The sequence below is a fragment of the Lepisma saccharinum genome, chromosome 11 (genome assembly GCF_977018435.1).
Source record: "Lepisma saccharinum chromosome 11, izLepSacc3.1, whole genome shotgun sequence".
Lineage (NCBI taxonomy): Eukaryota > Metazoa > Arthropoda > Insecta > Zygentoma > Lepismatidae > Lepisma > Lepisma saccharinum.
The window spans coordinates 69,511,352-69,525,433 of NC_139239.1; the positions used below are offsets into that span (position 1 = coordinate 69,511,352).

A 14,082-nucleotide genomic window follows, 5' to 3' on the forward strand; every position below is an offset into this window, starting at 1 on the left:
AAATTTACTGCGGTGACAACAGACCGACTTGCATGTTGATGCCGAAATCAAAAGAGGTCGAAGAATTTAGGATGCATAAGGCATTGTTCGAACATCCTGCAATAATCATTGCTAATTTTGAGTCTTTTCTCAAACCGTTGTCGTACTGCGAACCAGACCCCGAACTTTCATCCACAACACCGTATCAGTTGCACGAAGCCTCGAGTTTCGGATATGTTGTCGTGCGACAGGATAGGATAGATGAACCGTACGTTTACCGAGGACCAGACGTAATCAAACATTTTTTTGAAAAGATGGTTGAAGAGGTTGAGACCATTGGCAGCCTCTTACGCGAATCGAAACCAATGCTTCCATTATCCAGCGATGAACTTCAATCTCACAATAACATTGAAACGTGTCCGGTGTGCGATCAACGTTTCACCGACGAGAACCGGAAAGTTTTTCACCACAATCACTTCACCGGAAACTACATCGGTGGAATCTGTAACATGTGTAATCTAAAGATCCAAAAACCTACGTTTGTCCCCATATACCTTCATAATGGCAGCGGTTACGACTTCCATCTCTTAATTCGGAATCTTGGATATGATAGACAAAAAATAAATATTCTAGCAGAGAATGAAGAAAGGTACATCAGTGTCAGCAAGCGAGTATTGATTCCGGGAACAAACGAAACTGTGGAGATGAGATTTTTAGATTCTTACAGATTTTTATCTGCGAGCTTGGACGCTCTTGCCAGCAAACTTTCGCCTGAACAATTTAGAATAACGAGAGCTAGTTTTCCCAACGTAGACATAGAAATGATTAGACGTAAAGGGATTTATCCTTACGAATATGTTAGTGATAATTCTAAATTTAACGACGACACTCTTCCACCTCAAAAAGAATTTTACAGTCGACTCAGAGAGAAAGGAATCACGGACGATGAATACGAACACGCGCAACGGATGTGGGACAAATTAGGATGTAGGACGCTCGGCGATTATCACGATGCCTACTTGAAACTGGACGTGACAATACTCGCGGATGTTTTTCAAGCATTCAGGAAAACGTCGGCGAATATTTACAAATTAGATCCTGCATATTTTTACGGTCTCTCGGGCTTAGCGTGGTCTGCCATGTTATTACAGACAAAAATAAAACTCGAATTGATACCGAACGTGGACATGTTATATTTTATCGAGAGGGGGATACGAGGTGGAATGGTGCAATGCGTACAGAGACATGCAAAAGCAAATAACGTTCACATGACAGAAGAATACGATCCTAACGAACAATCGAAATACATATTTTATGTGGATGCAAATAATTTATACGGACATGCTATGATACAAAAACTTCCTTACGGCGGGTTCGAATGGGTGGATACCACTTCCATTAACATTAATAATTTCAACGACTGTGAATTTGGCTTGTTTATAGAGGTGGACCTCGAATTCCCCGACCATCTACACGATTACTTCAAAGATCTACCTCCTGCACCCGAACTAAAATGTTCGCCTGATTCAAATCAACGTAAGCTTCTGTTAACATTAAATAGGAAAGAGAGATACGTTCTCCATTACAAAAATCTTCAATTCTTAATTGAGAAGGGAGTTCAAGTAATAAATGTGAGAAGAATAATGAAATTCAAACATTCCGAGTGGTTAAAACCTTACATTGAAAAAAATACGTATCATAGAACACGCGCCACGTCAGATTTAGATAAAGATTTTTTTAAACTCATGAATAATGCTGTTTACGGAAAAACAATGGAGAATGTCAGGAAGCACGTGGACGTGAGATTAGTTCCCGATTCAAATAAATGTAGAAAATTGATAGCATCGCCGACATTCAAATCACGAAATATATATGATGAAAACCTGGCCCTGTTTGTGATGGATAAAAAAATAATCAAGTTCAACAAACCAATCTACGTGGGGGCGACGGTTTTGGATTTATCTAAACTGCATATGTTTGAATTTCATTATAATGTCATGAAACCTTTCTATAATGAAAATATAACACTTTTGTACACGGACACGGACAGTTTTATTTATTCCGTACAGACATCTGACCTCTACAACAATTTGAAACAACCGAAAATGATTGATCATTTCGACACATCTTCCTTCGCTCAACCAAACAGATTTGATCTCCCTTCTCGCAATAAAAAAGTGCTTGGTAAAATGAAGGATGAATGCAACGGAGAAATCATTCTGGAGTTCGCCGGCTTACGTTCCAAAATGTATGTGGTGAAAACAGAAACCAGCATCACCAAAAAAGCCAAAGGTGTTGGTAAAAATACCGTGAAAAACAAGCTTGTGTTCGAGGATTACATCAATTGCCTCTATTCACAGTCGAGGATTCTACGTTTGGAGACAAGGATACAAAGCGTAGACCACGTGATTACAACAAACAAAGTTAGGAAAGTAGCATTAGATCCGCATGACGATAAAAGATGTATTTTGTCTTGTGGAATCCACACGTTGCCTTGGGGGCACTATCGTTTAGAAATTAGTAAAAATTGTAGGCGATGCAATTGAAAAAAAAAACTTTAACTGTCTCACATACACAATAAAATAAATAGCAAGAACAATGAATCTTTTCGGTTTCCGAAAGCAAACAATGGAGAATGTACACCGCACGACGACAGATCATGAATTTCTACCTTCCGTGTTAACTAAACTCAACGGTCTGTTGATCATTCACCTCAACAGCATTTGGACGAAATTGGATGAAGACGTCGGCAAAACTTTTTACATCTTCAATAACAATTTACATTTCTACGAAATTCCGATCGACGGGAAACTTCGGATCACCGTGAATCCGGAAAACGTAGGCGAAATCAAAATATCTACCGGCAAGAACATTTTTCGAATGAAGCACGACAAGATGCTTTCTAACATAACGTACGATGTTTCAGCAGGAGATTTACTTTACGTGGAACTCCTAGGAGATTACGACAAACTCGTTCCTCTCTTCGTAGAATTACGAATCGTCTATCCTATTATAAATAACACATTTTCGGCCACACCAAGCGTGTAGATCATGCAGAAGAGATTCTCATGTTGGATTCGAGTCAAAAAGTTGAGGAGCGATTTGATCGCTTTGCAGGAGACCTTAAACAAAAGTTTAGAGTCGGAGATCGCTACGCTCCAAACGCAATGTCTCGACCCCATTCTGAAAATCGATTCCGAACTGAAAACGCTCATAAAAAATTATGTCGACGTACCTTCTTACGACAACGTTCAAAATATACAGTTGAGCGTTGATTCGCTTCAAAATGATTTGCTCAAATTACAGCAATTTCAATCGAAAAATGAAGATTTGGAAAAATTGAAACTCGAAATCGAAGAACGAACTTCCGCAATCGAAAAGAATTTCTCTGAACTTCAAACCGTCGTGAACGATATCGACGTAGAACGCTTGCATGTCGTCGTTTCCAAATTACAAGAAGAATTCACCGGCACGTTGGAAGAAATTAAATCCAAGTTACAGACTTTGGAAGATACAATGACGAACCTACCATCGTCAGACGAACTGCAGGTCATCAGTAAAAGCGTCGCGAACATAAAAATTCAACTGGAGGCTTATCGAGGTTTCGAACACATTCAAACCACCATCGCTACGCTTCAGGCGTCTTTGGAATTGATCAACGAAGAAATTAAAAATATTCACGCTGAAGCGATCGCGCTGACGAGCATTCAAGACACGTTAAGCACGGTTCAGCAGAAGATCGAATATTTAGAAAATTTGAACGTCGAATCCAATCTTGCTCATTTTCATCACGTACTGGACAACATACAGGCTGACTTGGAATCGTTACGGACGAGAATGCCTTCTAGCGAAGATTTGGAAAAATTGAAAACGGCGGTGACGGCATTATCCGATTCGAGCGACATCAAAAGTTCATTGAGCGATCTCGAGAGTAGGGTGGCCAATCTCCCCACCTCCAAAGAATTACACGCTTTGAAAAGAAACATATCTCGAATGCTGAAACGACTGGAAACGGAAACGGCGAACGTGGAACAGATTCGAGATGAAATTACTTCGCTGGTGTCGACGCTGCCCACTTCGCAGAGCGTCGCGGATCTTCACACGCAGTTTACCGAGATGCGAAGCATCGTGAACGATCTTACCGAGAAAAGCTCGAAATTGAATCAAGTCGAGAACCTTCAGAACATTGTCGTCAACATCAGAGATCAAGTTGGAGTGCTGGAATCCACGCAGGAATCGACGCTGGCCTCTTTCGGTGCCAAGTTGCAAGAACTCAACGAAAACTACAAGCAGTTGAACGTGGAAGTGAAAATCAAACTGTCATTTTCTGTCGTAACGGATACCATAGTCGAGCATTTGCTCCCCATCGAAAATAAACTCGGACACGTTCACAGTAATCTGCTCGGCGTCGACACTAAATTCGCCAAATTGTTCACCTTGCAAGCCATCGAAATCAACAGCGTACCCAATCAGCAGAGAATCTCCACGTTCGTCGAAGGTAACAAACTGTACATGTTACATCCTTATCATCCGTACTACAAGTTTCTTCTCGATGGCACGATTCAGATAAACGAATTTTCGTACTGGTCTCACGGCAGAAAAGCTAGCGTTCCCACCATGACCTTAATATCGAATCGTGGTGTCCAGAAAGCAGGAAACATTCCTCTGGCACGTTGGAACGAAACGCGCAACATATATGAAATACACGAAGACGAAGATTTAACTGTTTTCGACGTGAGTGCCGGCGATAAGCTGATCGTTCAAGACACGAGCGACGTGCCACCCTCTTTGAATCCCATCACGCTGGTGCTTCTCTTCAAACGTAATCTCTAAAAAAAAAATGTCTAGGCAAGCCATCGTCCAAGAATTGCATAAACCTGCACGCCGCAACTACGAACGTTTGGCGGTGGTAACCAAGGGCATCGATGACCTCTGGGAAAGCGACCTCGTGGAGATGAGTAGCGGCAAGTTAAAAAATGTACATAAATTGAACAAGGGCAACAAGTACCTCCTCACCGTCATAGACACATTTTCGAAATTCGCATGGGCTCTACCTTTGAAGGCGAAAACAGGAACGTGCGTCACGGAAGCATTCAAATTAATTTTTCGCGAAAGCGGCGGCAGACGACCTCGGTTTCTGCACACGGACAAGGGGAAGGAATTTTACAATGCCGTATTCCAAAAGTTTATTCGGAAACACGACGTTCAACATTACTCGACCTTCAGTCACATCAAAGCCAGCATCGTGGAAAGATTTAATCGAACCTTGAAAACACACATGTGGAAACGATTCACGCTTCGGGGAAATTACAAATGGGTCGACATCCTGCCGGAACTCGTCGAAACCTATAATGATACGGTACACAGAACGATAGGCATGAAGCCAGCTGACGTTACGAAGTCTGACCAGCAGCGTTTAATTTCTACAGTTTACTGTCCAAAGTACACACCCACGACTACCAAGAAATCAAAATTCAAAATTGGAGACCAGGTGAGGATCAGCAAATTCAAACGCACCTTCGAGAAGGGATTCACAAAAAATTGGAGCACAGAACTTTTTACGGTGGTTCGAGTTCTACCCGGAAACCGACACACGTATATAATAAAAGATAGTAGCGGCGAGATTTTGAAAGGAAGATTTTACGAAGAGGAACTCTCTAAAACAAAATACCCCGACACGTACCTCATCGAGAAAGTATTGCGTAGGAAAGGTGACAAACTTTTGGTGAAATGGCTGGGACTTCCGGAAAAGAGTTGGATCGACGCGAACGAAGTGATCTTGTGAGTACGTGGAACGTGGTGAAGCGTCTGCCGGATCCGGAAAGTCAAACGAGAAAAAAAAAGAACGGCGAGTTGCTTCCCGACAGCATCCGCTGTCTAATCGTAGGTCCTTCGGGGTGTGGGAAAACGACACTGCTCGTGGACAATTTTCTCCTCGCACCGAATTGGTTAGATTGGAAGAACAGGCACCTGTACGTATTCTCGAAAAGTTTGGAGCAATCCAAATACCAGCAACTGATGAAACTGTACGATGGTCTGGACGTTGCAACGTTCGCTTCGGAAATAAAACCACTCGACGATTGTCGTGAAAATTCAGTCGTTGTGTTCGACGACGTCATCCTGGAAAATCAAAATGAAATTCGCAACTTTTTCACGCAAGGTCGTCACAAAGGAATGGATTGCTTCTACCTAGCTCAAACGTTTTCCAAAATTCCAAAACAGTTAGTACGCGACAACGCTAATTTCATATGTTTGTTTCGTCAAGATCACACCAACCTCAAGCACGCGTACGATGACTACGTAGGCGGAGACATGAACTACAATCAATTTTCGGAACGCTGCTGCTCTTCTTGCTGGAACAGTGACGATTTCGGATTCGCGACGATCGACATGACGAGGAAACCCAACGACGGAAAATACAGAAACAAAATCAACGACTTTCTAAACGTTGCAACGTTGTGAGAAACGACGTGTATAAAATAACGTTATGACGAAACGAAAAATCGAAAACGAAAATCTTAAGCTTCGCGATTACCTCGCGAAACGCTTCAAAGGTTGGAAATCCGAGAATCGCGGATCCTACGAAGAGAAGAAACGTCAGGATCAACCTGTGATCGACGCCATCAGCGGTCTAGGTAAAGAAATTAAAAGTGTCACGGAGCAAAATAAAAATTTGATCAACGAACTCGTACCGCTCGCAGCTAAAAGTTACGCTGTACCCACGCCAATTTCGAGCATTCCTTCGACGCCGTTCGAACTGAAGGAAGCACCGGCACGACGTCGAGCCATAGGTAGCACGTCTTCGGATAAGATCGAGTTGGGACCTTTGGCACGAGACTACCTGAGCACGGGGAAATTCGACAAGGACGAAGTGTTCGGATTGTATCCGAGCATGGAAACCAACGAAGGCGGTGGTGTGGTGTGGAAGATTGGGAAATCGAAGGTGACCTTCGAAGGCAACGACATTAAAGTTAATTTAGGCGAGAAGGGTAGTTGGACCAGGTATCCGGGTACGGTGGGACTGTGGGAACTCGTTGCCAAAAAGCAGCCGAAAGATTACACCGACGAAGATTACCAAAGTTACAGGGAAATTCTGATCATGACGGATGCCTTGTACCAGAACAACGACGCCTCGCAGAATAGGGTGAAATCGAGCAGCGGCGAGAAGTACAGGAATCTCATCAAACCGATTTGGAACGAGGTGAAGAGTGGAAGCGGCGTCAAACGCTACAACACGTTACCCAAAGAATTCGTTTGGGTGGACGACGTGAGGAAGCTCGTGGACCGATTGTTGGTGATAGCCGGCGAAGAGAATGCAGGCAATCGTAATTTCTACAACGAGAAGGTTGGCATCGTGGACATGATCAGCACGAAACTTTCCAACTTCATCGTGAACGACGACAAGGGCATAGGTTACCTCATTAAAATCATCAACACGCTGCCTCCGAGATTCTGGAACGTGGCCGAAGGAAAGGGACTCGTGAACGACATCATCAACAAGTTACCTTTCGAGATGCATTTACCTGGCTACCAGTACTGCGGACCGGGTACCAAACTCGAGAAAAGATTGGAGAGAGGAGACAAGGGTGTGAATCCGTTGGACGCCGCATGCAAAGATCACGACATCGCCTACAACACCACTCGCACCGATCTGGATGCACGTCACGAAGCAGACAAGAAATTGGAACGTGCCGCTTTCGAAAGATTCGTCAGCAGAGACGCATCGCTGGGTGAACGGGTCGCCGCACTGGGCACCACCATCGCCATGAACACGAAACAAAAACTTGGGTGGGGTATATAAATAACAGAGTAAAAAAAAAAAATAATAACAACATGTCTCGTATAACTGATTTGCCGCCCGAGCTACTATGTAAAATATTTAAACACGCAGTAAACGGAGATTGTGAGGATGTAGGGAAACTTGTAATCATAGCAAGAACGACGCCGGAATTTCGCATCCCTTGTGAAATGGTTCTCAAGGACCATCTTCGGGAGATCAGCGGTCTGAGGTGCGGTGATCTCGACACTCTTCTTTCGGCCGCAGGGAAAAAATTAAACGATAGGATGAACACGGATGATTGGTGCAAGTCTGAACAGAAGGCGGCAGATATTATAATGCACATCATCTCGTTTTCCGAAGCACAAGCTTTCTTCCTCTTACACACACTGTAAAAAAATAATAATATACGTGTCAAAAAAAATGTACATGTCAAAAAAAAGTTGCCATGAACATCGTCAGAAAAATGTTGTCTTATCGTAAAAAAATTTTATCTTAAAAAAAAAAGTTGACGTGGCATCGTCAGAAAAAAAAATTGTCTCGTCAAAAAAAAATTGACGTGGACATCGTCAGAAGAAAAGTTGCCTTATCGTAAAAAAATTTTATCGTCAAAAAAAAAGTTGACGTGGACATCGTCAGAAAAAAAATTGCCTTATCGTAAAAAAATTTTTATCGTCAAAAAAAATTGTCTCGTCAAAAAAAAAGTTGACGTGGAAAAATTATCATCGTGAGAAAAAAGTTGCCTTGCCTTATCGTAAAAAAATTTTATCGTCAAAAAAAATTTGTTGTCAAAAAAAAGTTGACGTGGAAAAATGATCATCGTCAGAAAAAAAAAGTTGCCTTAACGTACGTGTCAAAAAAATATACGAGACAAAAAAATGTACGTGTCAAAAAAAAATATACATGTCAAAAAAAATATACGTGTCAAAAAAAATGTACAAGACAAAAAAAATGTACGTGCCAAAAAAAAATGTACAAGTCAAAACAAAAAAAACTTGATATATAAATAACACACATCGTGAAAAAAATCTACGAGATCAAAAAAAAAATTCTTCGGTATATATAAATAACACACATTGTGAAAAATTAAAATTCTGTAACACACACACCCTGAAATTTCTCTTCGATATGACGACTGAAAAAAAAATGAGTGATCTTCAAGCATTAAAACAAATGCTAAATTTGTCAGTCGAATATGTAAAAATTCAGGAATTGGAAGTCGGCAAACCTTACACGATAACTTCCGGTTCAATCGTTTCTACCCAGTATGGTCCCAAGGTACGTCTGTTGCTCGACGGACAATACAGTCTATTTTTACCAGATCGATACGCTAACATGTTATCGGACGAGAAGCTATCTATTTTAATCGAGAACAAAACTCGAATCGTGTACAAGGGGACAAAGGAACTTCTTGGTAAGAAAACGAAGCACGTAATAGAATTTGTTTAATCACAGACACCCCAACCCTCGGAAAATATATATATAAATAACATACCATGAAAAATATGACAACTTGTCTAACTCAACTTCCTCCCGAAGTGTTGCACAAAATATTTACGTTCACGTTCGACGGGGATGTAACTAAACTCATAGACTTGTGTAAAGTAACGCCAGAATTTCGTTCACCGTGCAAAATTATTTTCATGGATCACCTCCGAGAAGTAAGCGGAATGAAAAAATGTTCCGATCCCCAGAGACTCTCTTTCGAGCCGCAAACAAAAAAATTGACGATAGGTTAGACGAGCTGCACGAGTGGAGGCAGGGGAGAAGAAGATTTACCAAAGACTGGTACGCGTCGAACATTGAAACTGTCGATCTTGTAAACCACATGATAGCATTAGGCGAAGCAAAAACTTTTTTTCTTTCCCAGAATACATATATATAAATAACACATCGCCACCTATTCTGAGTGAGACGATATAAATAACACACATCGTAAACCTAACGGGAAAAAAAATTGTTCTCTTTCCCAGATAACATATAGCATCAAAAAAAAACATGAAGCCCAAGGGTGTCGTGTACCAGATACCATATTCGAATCTAAAAAATCTAGGTGCCCTCGATGGGTTACTCACCAAGAAACAACGCGAGAAGAAACGTTCTTGCTTGAGCAAAGGACACGGAATTAAATTACTTCTCAGCACACCTCAATTGAGACGCTTGCAGCGTTCGCGGAAACAGCAAAAGATCGGAGGTTTCATATTCAGCATCCCGGCCATCCTGGCAGCATTGGGGGCCGTTGGAAGTTTGGCTGGGGGTAGCGCCGCCATCGCGAAAACCGTCATCGACTCGAAGAAGAACAAGGCGGAATTGGAAGAACAGAAACGTCACAACCTGGCCATGGAGAAGAAAGGGGGGAAGGGCGTGATGAAAAAGTTTAAAAAAAAGAAACAGCAGCACTCACCAACCGAGACATTGAATCTCTGATCCAACCATTACAAATCAAACACTTCAGAGGAGTTTTCATGTCTGACTCGTTACCTTCAACCGTTAAAAGAAGAGAATGCGGCGTAGTCAACTTGGACGGTCAAGAAAATCCAGGCACGCATTGGATATGTTACCACAAAAATAATAACAAAGCATTCGTTTTCGATTCTTTCGGAGGTGTTCCACCTACAAATTTAGTTCATTTTCTGAAAACGAACAAAACCTCTATATACTACAACGACGAACGCATTCAAGATTTCGGAGACGTGAACTGCGGTCATCTCTGCCTCTCCATGCTCGCGTTTCTCTCTAAAATAAATAAGCCTACGATCAAAGATTTCCAGAAAGCATTGTGGAATTTGAAACACGATGGGCGTGTTCCATCTCACGAGCGAATCTTCGATCTTGAAACTCACGCTGCACGACGACATCGTCTATCCTAAATCCGTAGCTCTGCGTGCATTCTACAGCATGTACCTCATACCTAACGTCACGCAGCACAACAACAAAATTAGCGTCGGAAGCGAACATATCGTCGTCACGCCAGGCCAATACAATCTTTCTACTTTGCAAGCTCAGTTACCCAAAGGCACGTACCTTTCTCAAAATTCGGTCACGCACAGAGTCGAAATCGTATCGGCGACGGAGACCGTGGACCTTTGCACTATGGGAGAACTTTAAGGTTTCGAGAACGACACAAAACTCGAAGCTGGCATCAAGCACGTAGCAACAAACATTCCTAAATTCTTGGCCATAGAGACTCTGAACGTACACTGCAACGTGGCGGAAGGAATGATCACGAAATCTTCGGACGGGGGGTTGCTGGGAAGTCACAAGCAGACGGGAATCATAGCCACGTTCAAACCCAGTTCCGAATTCATGGAACCGATCATCTACACACCCTCTTCGCCGATCTATTTTCCAGTATGTCGCAACCGCATAGACGACATAGAGTTGGTGGTGACGAACGAGAAAGGAGACGTGGTGGATTTCGCAGGTGCAACGACCACGGCCGTCGTGGAGATCAACGTATAATAAATAACACACATAGTGAAAATGGAGCAAATCGAAAGTTACGAATTGCAATCTTTCCCTCCCAACCGTCGCACGTTCGCCAATTTGAACGAAGCGAACAGGGAGATCGAATACGACGTGGACGTAGGCGACGGGTTCGTTCATCCTCACAGAGCGGACCTTTACCTTCAATTCGACGTGGTGAAGAAAGAAAGCGGAGAAGCGTTTCCCGCAGCAGCAAATTTGATACTCGTGGACAACTTCGTGCCTCACCTGTTCCCGCAGGTGGAGGTGAGGAAACACAACACCGTCATCGACAGAATCGATTATCCAGGCATCACGTCGACGGCAGTGGGAACATTGAAATTATCCAAAACAGACGCAGCGTACTACCAGGCGGGAGGATTCGAAGCGGGGACGAAAATATCGACGAGAAGTCACACGGTGCTCTTTCCCATGCGTCTGCTTCCCGGTTTCTTCTCGGACTACAAGGAGATCATGTGGAAGGGAGGACTGAGGATCACGTTTCGAAGAGCGGCCAACGACAACGACGCACTGATGCGATACGCTGCTTTGGGTCCGGACGGCACCACGCCGATAGCCAACACTTTACCCGAAGCAGCCAAGTGCGTCATCCGGAGCATGGAATTGAGAATGCCGGTGGTGGAATACGAGACGAACTACGCCCTCAAGTACAAAGCGGAGATCTTGAAGAGTCCACAGGTACCGATTCACTTTCACGGTTACCAGTGCGTGCAGAAGATGGCGTCGGGAAGTCACATGGAATTCGACGTGACTACGCAGTTCAACAACATACAGTTCGACATGCCAGATTTCGTCGTAGTGCTCTTTCAGACCGGGAGGGACAAGAATCAGGAAAAAGATTCCAGCAAATTCGACGACTGCAAGATCAAGAACGTTTATCTGAAGAATGGGAGGAACGAAGTGTTCCCGCGCGAGAATTACAACCTCGACATGACCAAAGATGATTACCTCAAACTTTACGAAGCGTTCTCGGCTTACAAGCGCGTGACCGAGGGAAGCGTGGACATGTACTACACGCCCAGCGAATTCAAAGCACGCAGGCCGATGTTCGTCATCAACACGACGAAGAGGAAGCAGTTGGTGGTCAACGATCGCACCAACATCAAGGTCGTCTGCGAGTTCCACGATGCCTTGCCCGAGGATACTCTATGCAGTGTCATCCTGGTCGCAGAGAAGTCCTTCGTCCACGACGTGAAGAACGAGAGGGTCACGGAGCAGTTTTAAAAAATAATTCGTAAAAAATAATAATTGCCACATACTAAAAAAAATCAACAAGGTTATATAAAATACAATGTAAGTTAGTTCGATGCGCAAATAAAAAAAAATAATAACAACTCGTGAAACTCTACAGAGGCATGGCTTCGATAGCCATGACCATTTAGAACTGGTGTTGGGCACCACGCACCCCTCTCTATGGCGGGATATTATTTTTTATTCTTTTTTGAGGGCCTTAACAAAAATAATTTTGTTTATCACACACACACACACACACCGCAGAAGATCACACATGAGGTTTTTTAAAAAAAAAAAAAACATCGTAGCAGATTACGCTGAGAGCACAAGGTCGTAGTAGATTACACTGAGGGACCTTACAGTAAGAGGAGACAGCAGACTTATAGGAAAATGTCGTAAGTCATTTCAAAAGTGTAGGTCAAAGGACGAGGTAGCATAAGAGCAGGAGGTAAAAAAAGTAGCTTAAAAAAGTGATGCCAGAGCTTTTTTTTCTGTTCATTTTTCTATCATTGTAGGTTAGTTTAGTCCGTAAAACGTCGTAAAATAAAAAAGTAGGTCAAAGGATGGGTCCAGAACGTTGGGTTCCACCTACTACGTGGAGAGAAAGTGGTTTTTTTTTTAGGTTTTGATGAAATTTTCGTAGGTTTGCAACACTGTGGCTCACTTCAGTGAATTGAAGTGAGTTTTTGAGGTTTTGGTGCTGTTTTCGTCGCTGCGAAACATCGTCAGCGCAATAAATGAGGCGCGGAACGTGGAGAGAAAGTGAGTTTTTGAGGTTTTGGCGAGCCTCACCGAGCCTCATTTTCGGTTTGTGAACCGGTCCACCACCACTACTAGCACGTAGAGGCTCTCGTGTAGTTTAGCACAAAGAAAGGATAGGTTAAGTTATATCACGTAAGATCGTGGCATTCGTACCAAGTGTGAGTGGGAAAAAAAGGGAAAAAATGGGAAATTTTACAAAAACATCGCTAAACGCTAAAACGTCGACAAAAAATTGTCAAAATATGTCAAAAAGTGGTATTCAATTGATAAAAAAAGAGGCTAAAAAAGCACTCGTACCAAGTGTTACTTTGAAACGATAAACTTACACTACTGTCGAGTGTAAAAGATAACTTAAAATAGCAAAACTGTATTAGATATTGCAAGACAATTAGGATTGACACAGCAATAGACCAAAGAAATCCAGAAAATAATTGAATCTCAAATATAGGTTGAATTGTTTAAATTTTTGTTCCAAATAATATGATTACACATGATACTTCTTCCCCAGTATTTTCTAGTTGCATCATTGGTTTCGAGCTGTTTCAAGCTCTTTGTTAGCTACCCTTGATACTAACATTCAGATACTAAAACCTGAACCGTGATCTTACGAGTATGTAATCAAAGTTTATTCCTTGCTTTAGGCCAGATCTAAGAAGACATCAAAACAATCCGCATCAAATAGTTATTCCTTCAACCTTAACTCAGAGGTTTCTGATTGCTGCTCAAGAAAACACTTTGGCCAATAAGGAAACTGCAGCATTTTTAAGTGGCAAGCGAGTAAGTTTAAAGAATTGTACATTGCATAAAATAGTTGAAATTATTGCACACAGCATTACTTTTATTAC

General features: G+C 42.4%; 1 protein-coding gene across 2 annotated transcripts in view; it reads left to right on the top strand.

Moving 5' to 3' along the window:
- The window catches only part of LOC145995302 (uncharacterized), a 51,749-nt gene that overhangs the window by 11,257 nt on the left and 26,410 nt on the right, over positions 1-14,082 (top strand). For both annotated transcript variants that reach the window (XM_083131903.1, XM_083131904.1), the window contains exon 6: positions 13,879-14,014. In XM_083131903.1, the coding sequence (XP_082988029.1) occupies positions 13,879-14,014 (136 nt within the window). The remainder of the gene's footprint in view (positions 1-13,878; positions 14,015-14,082) is intronic.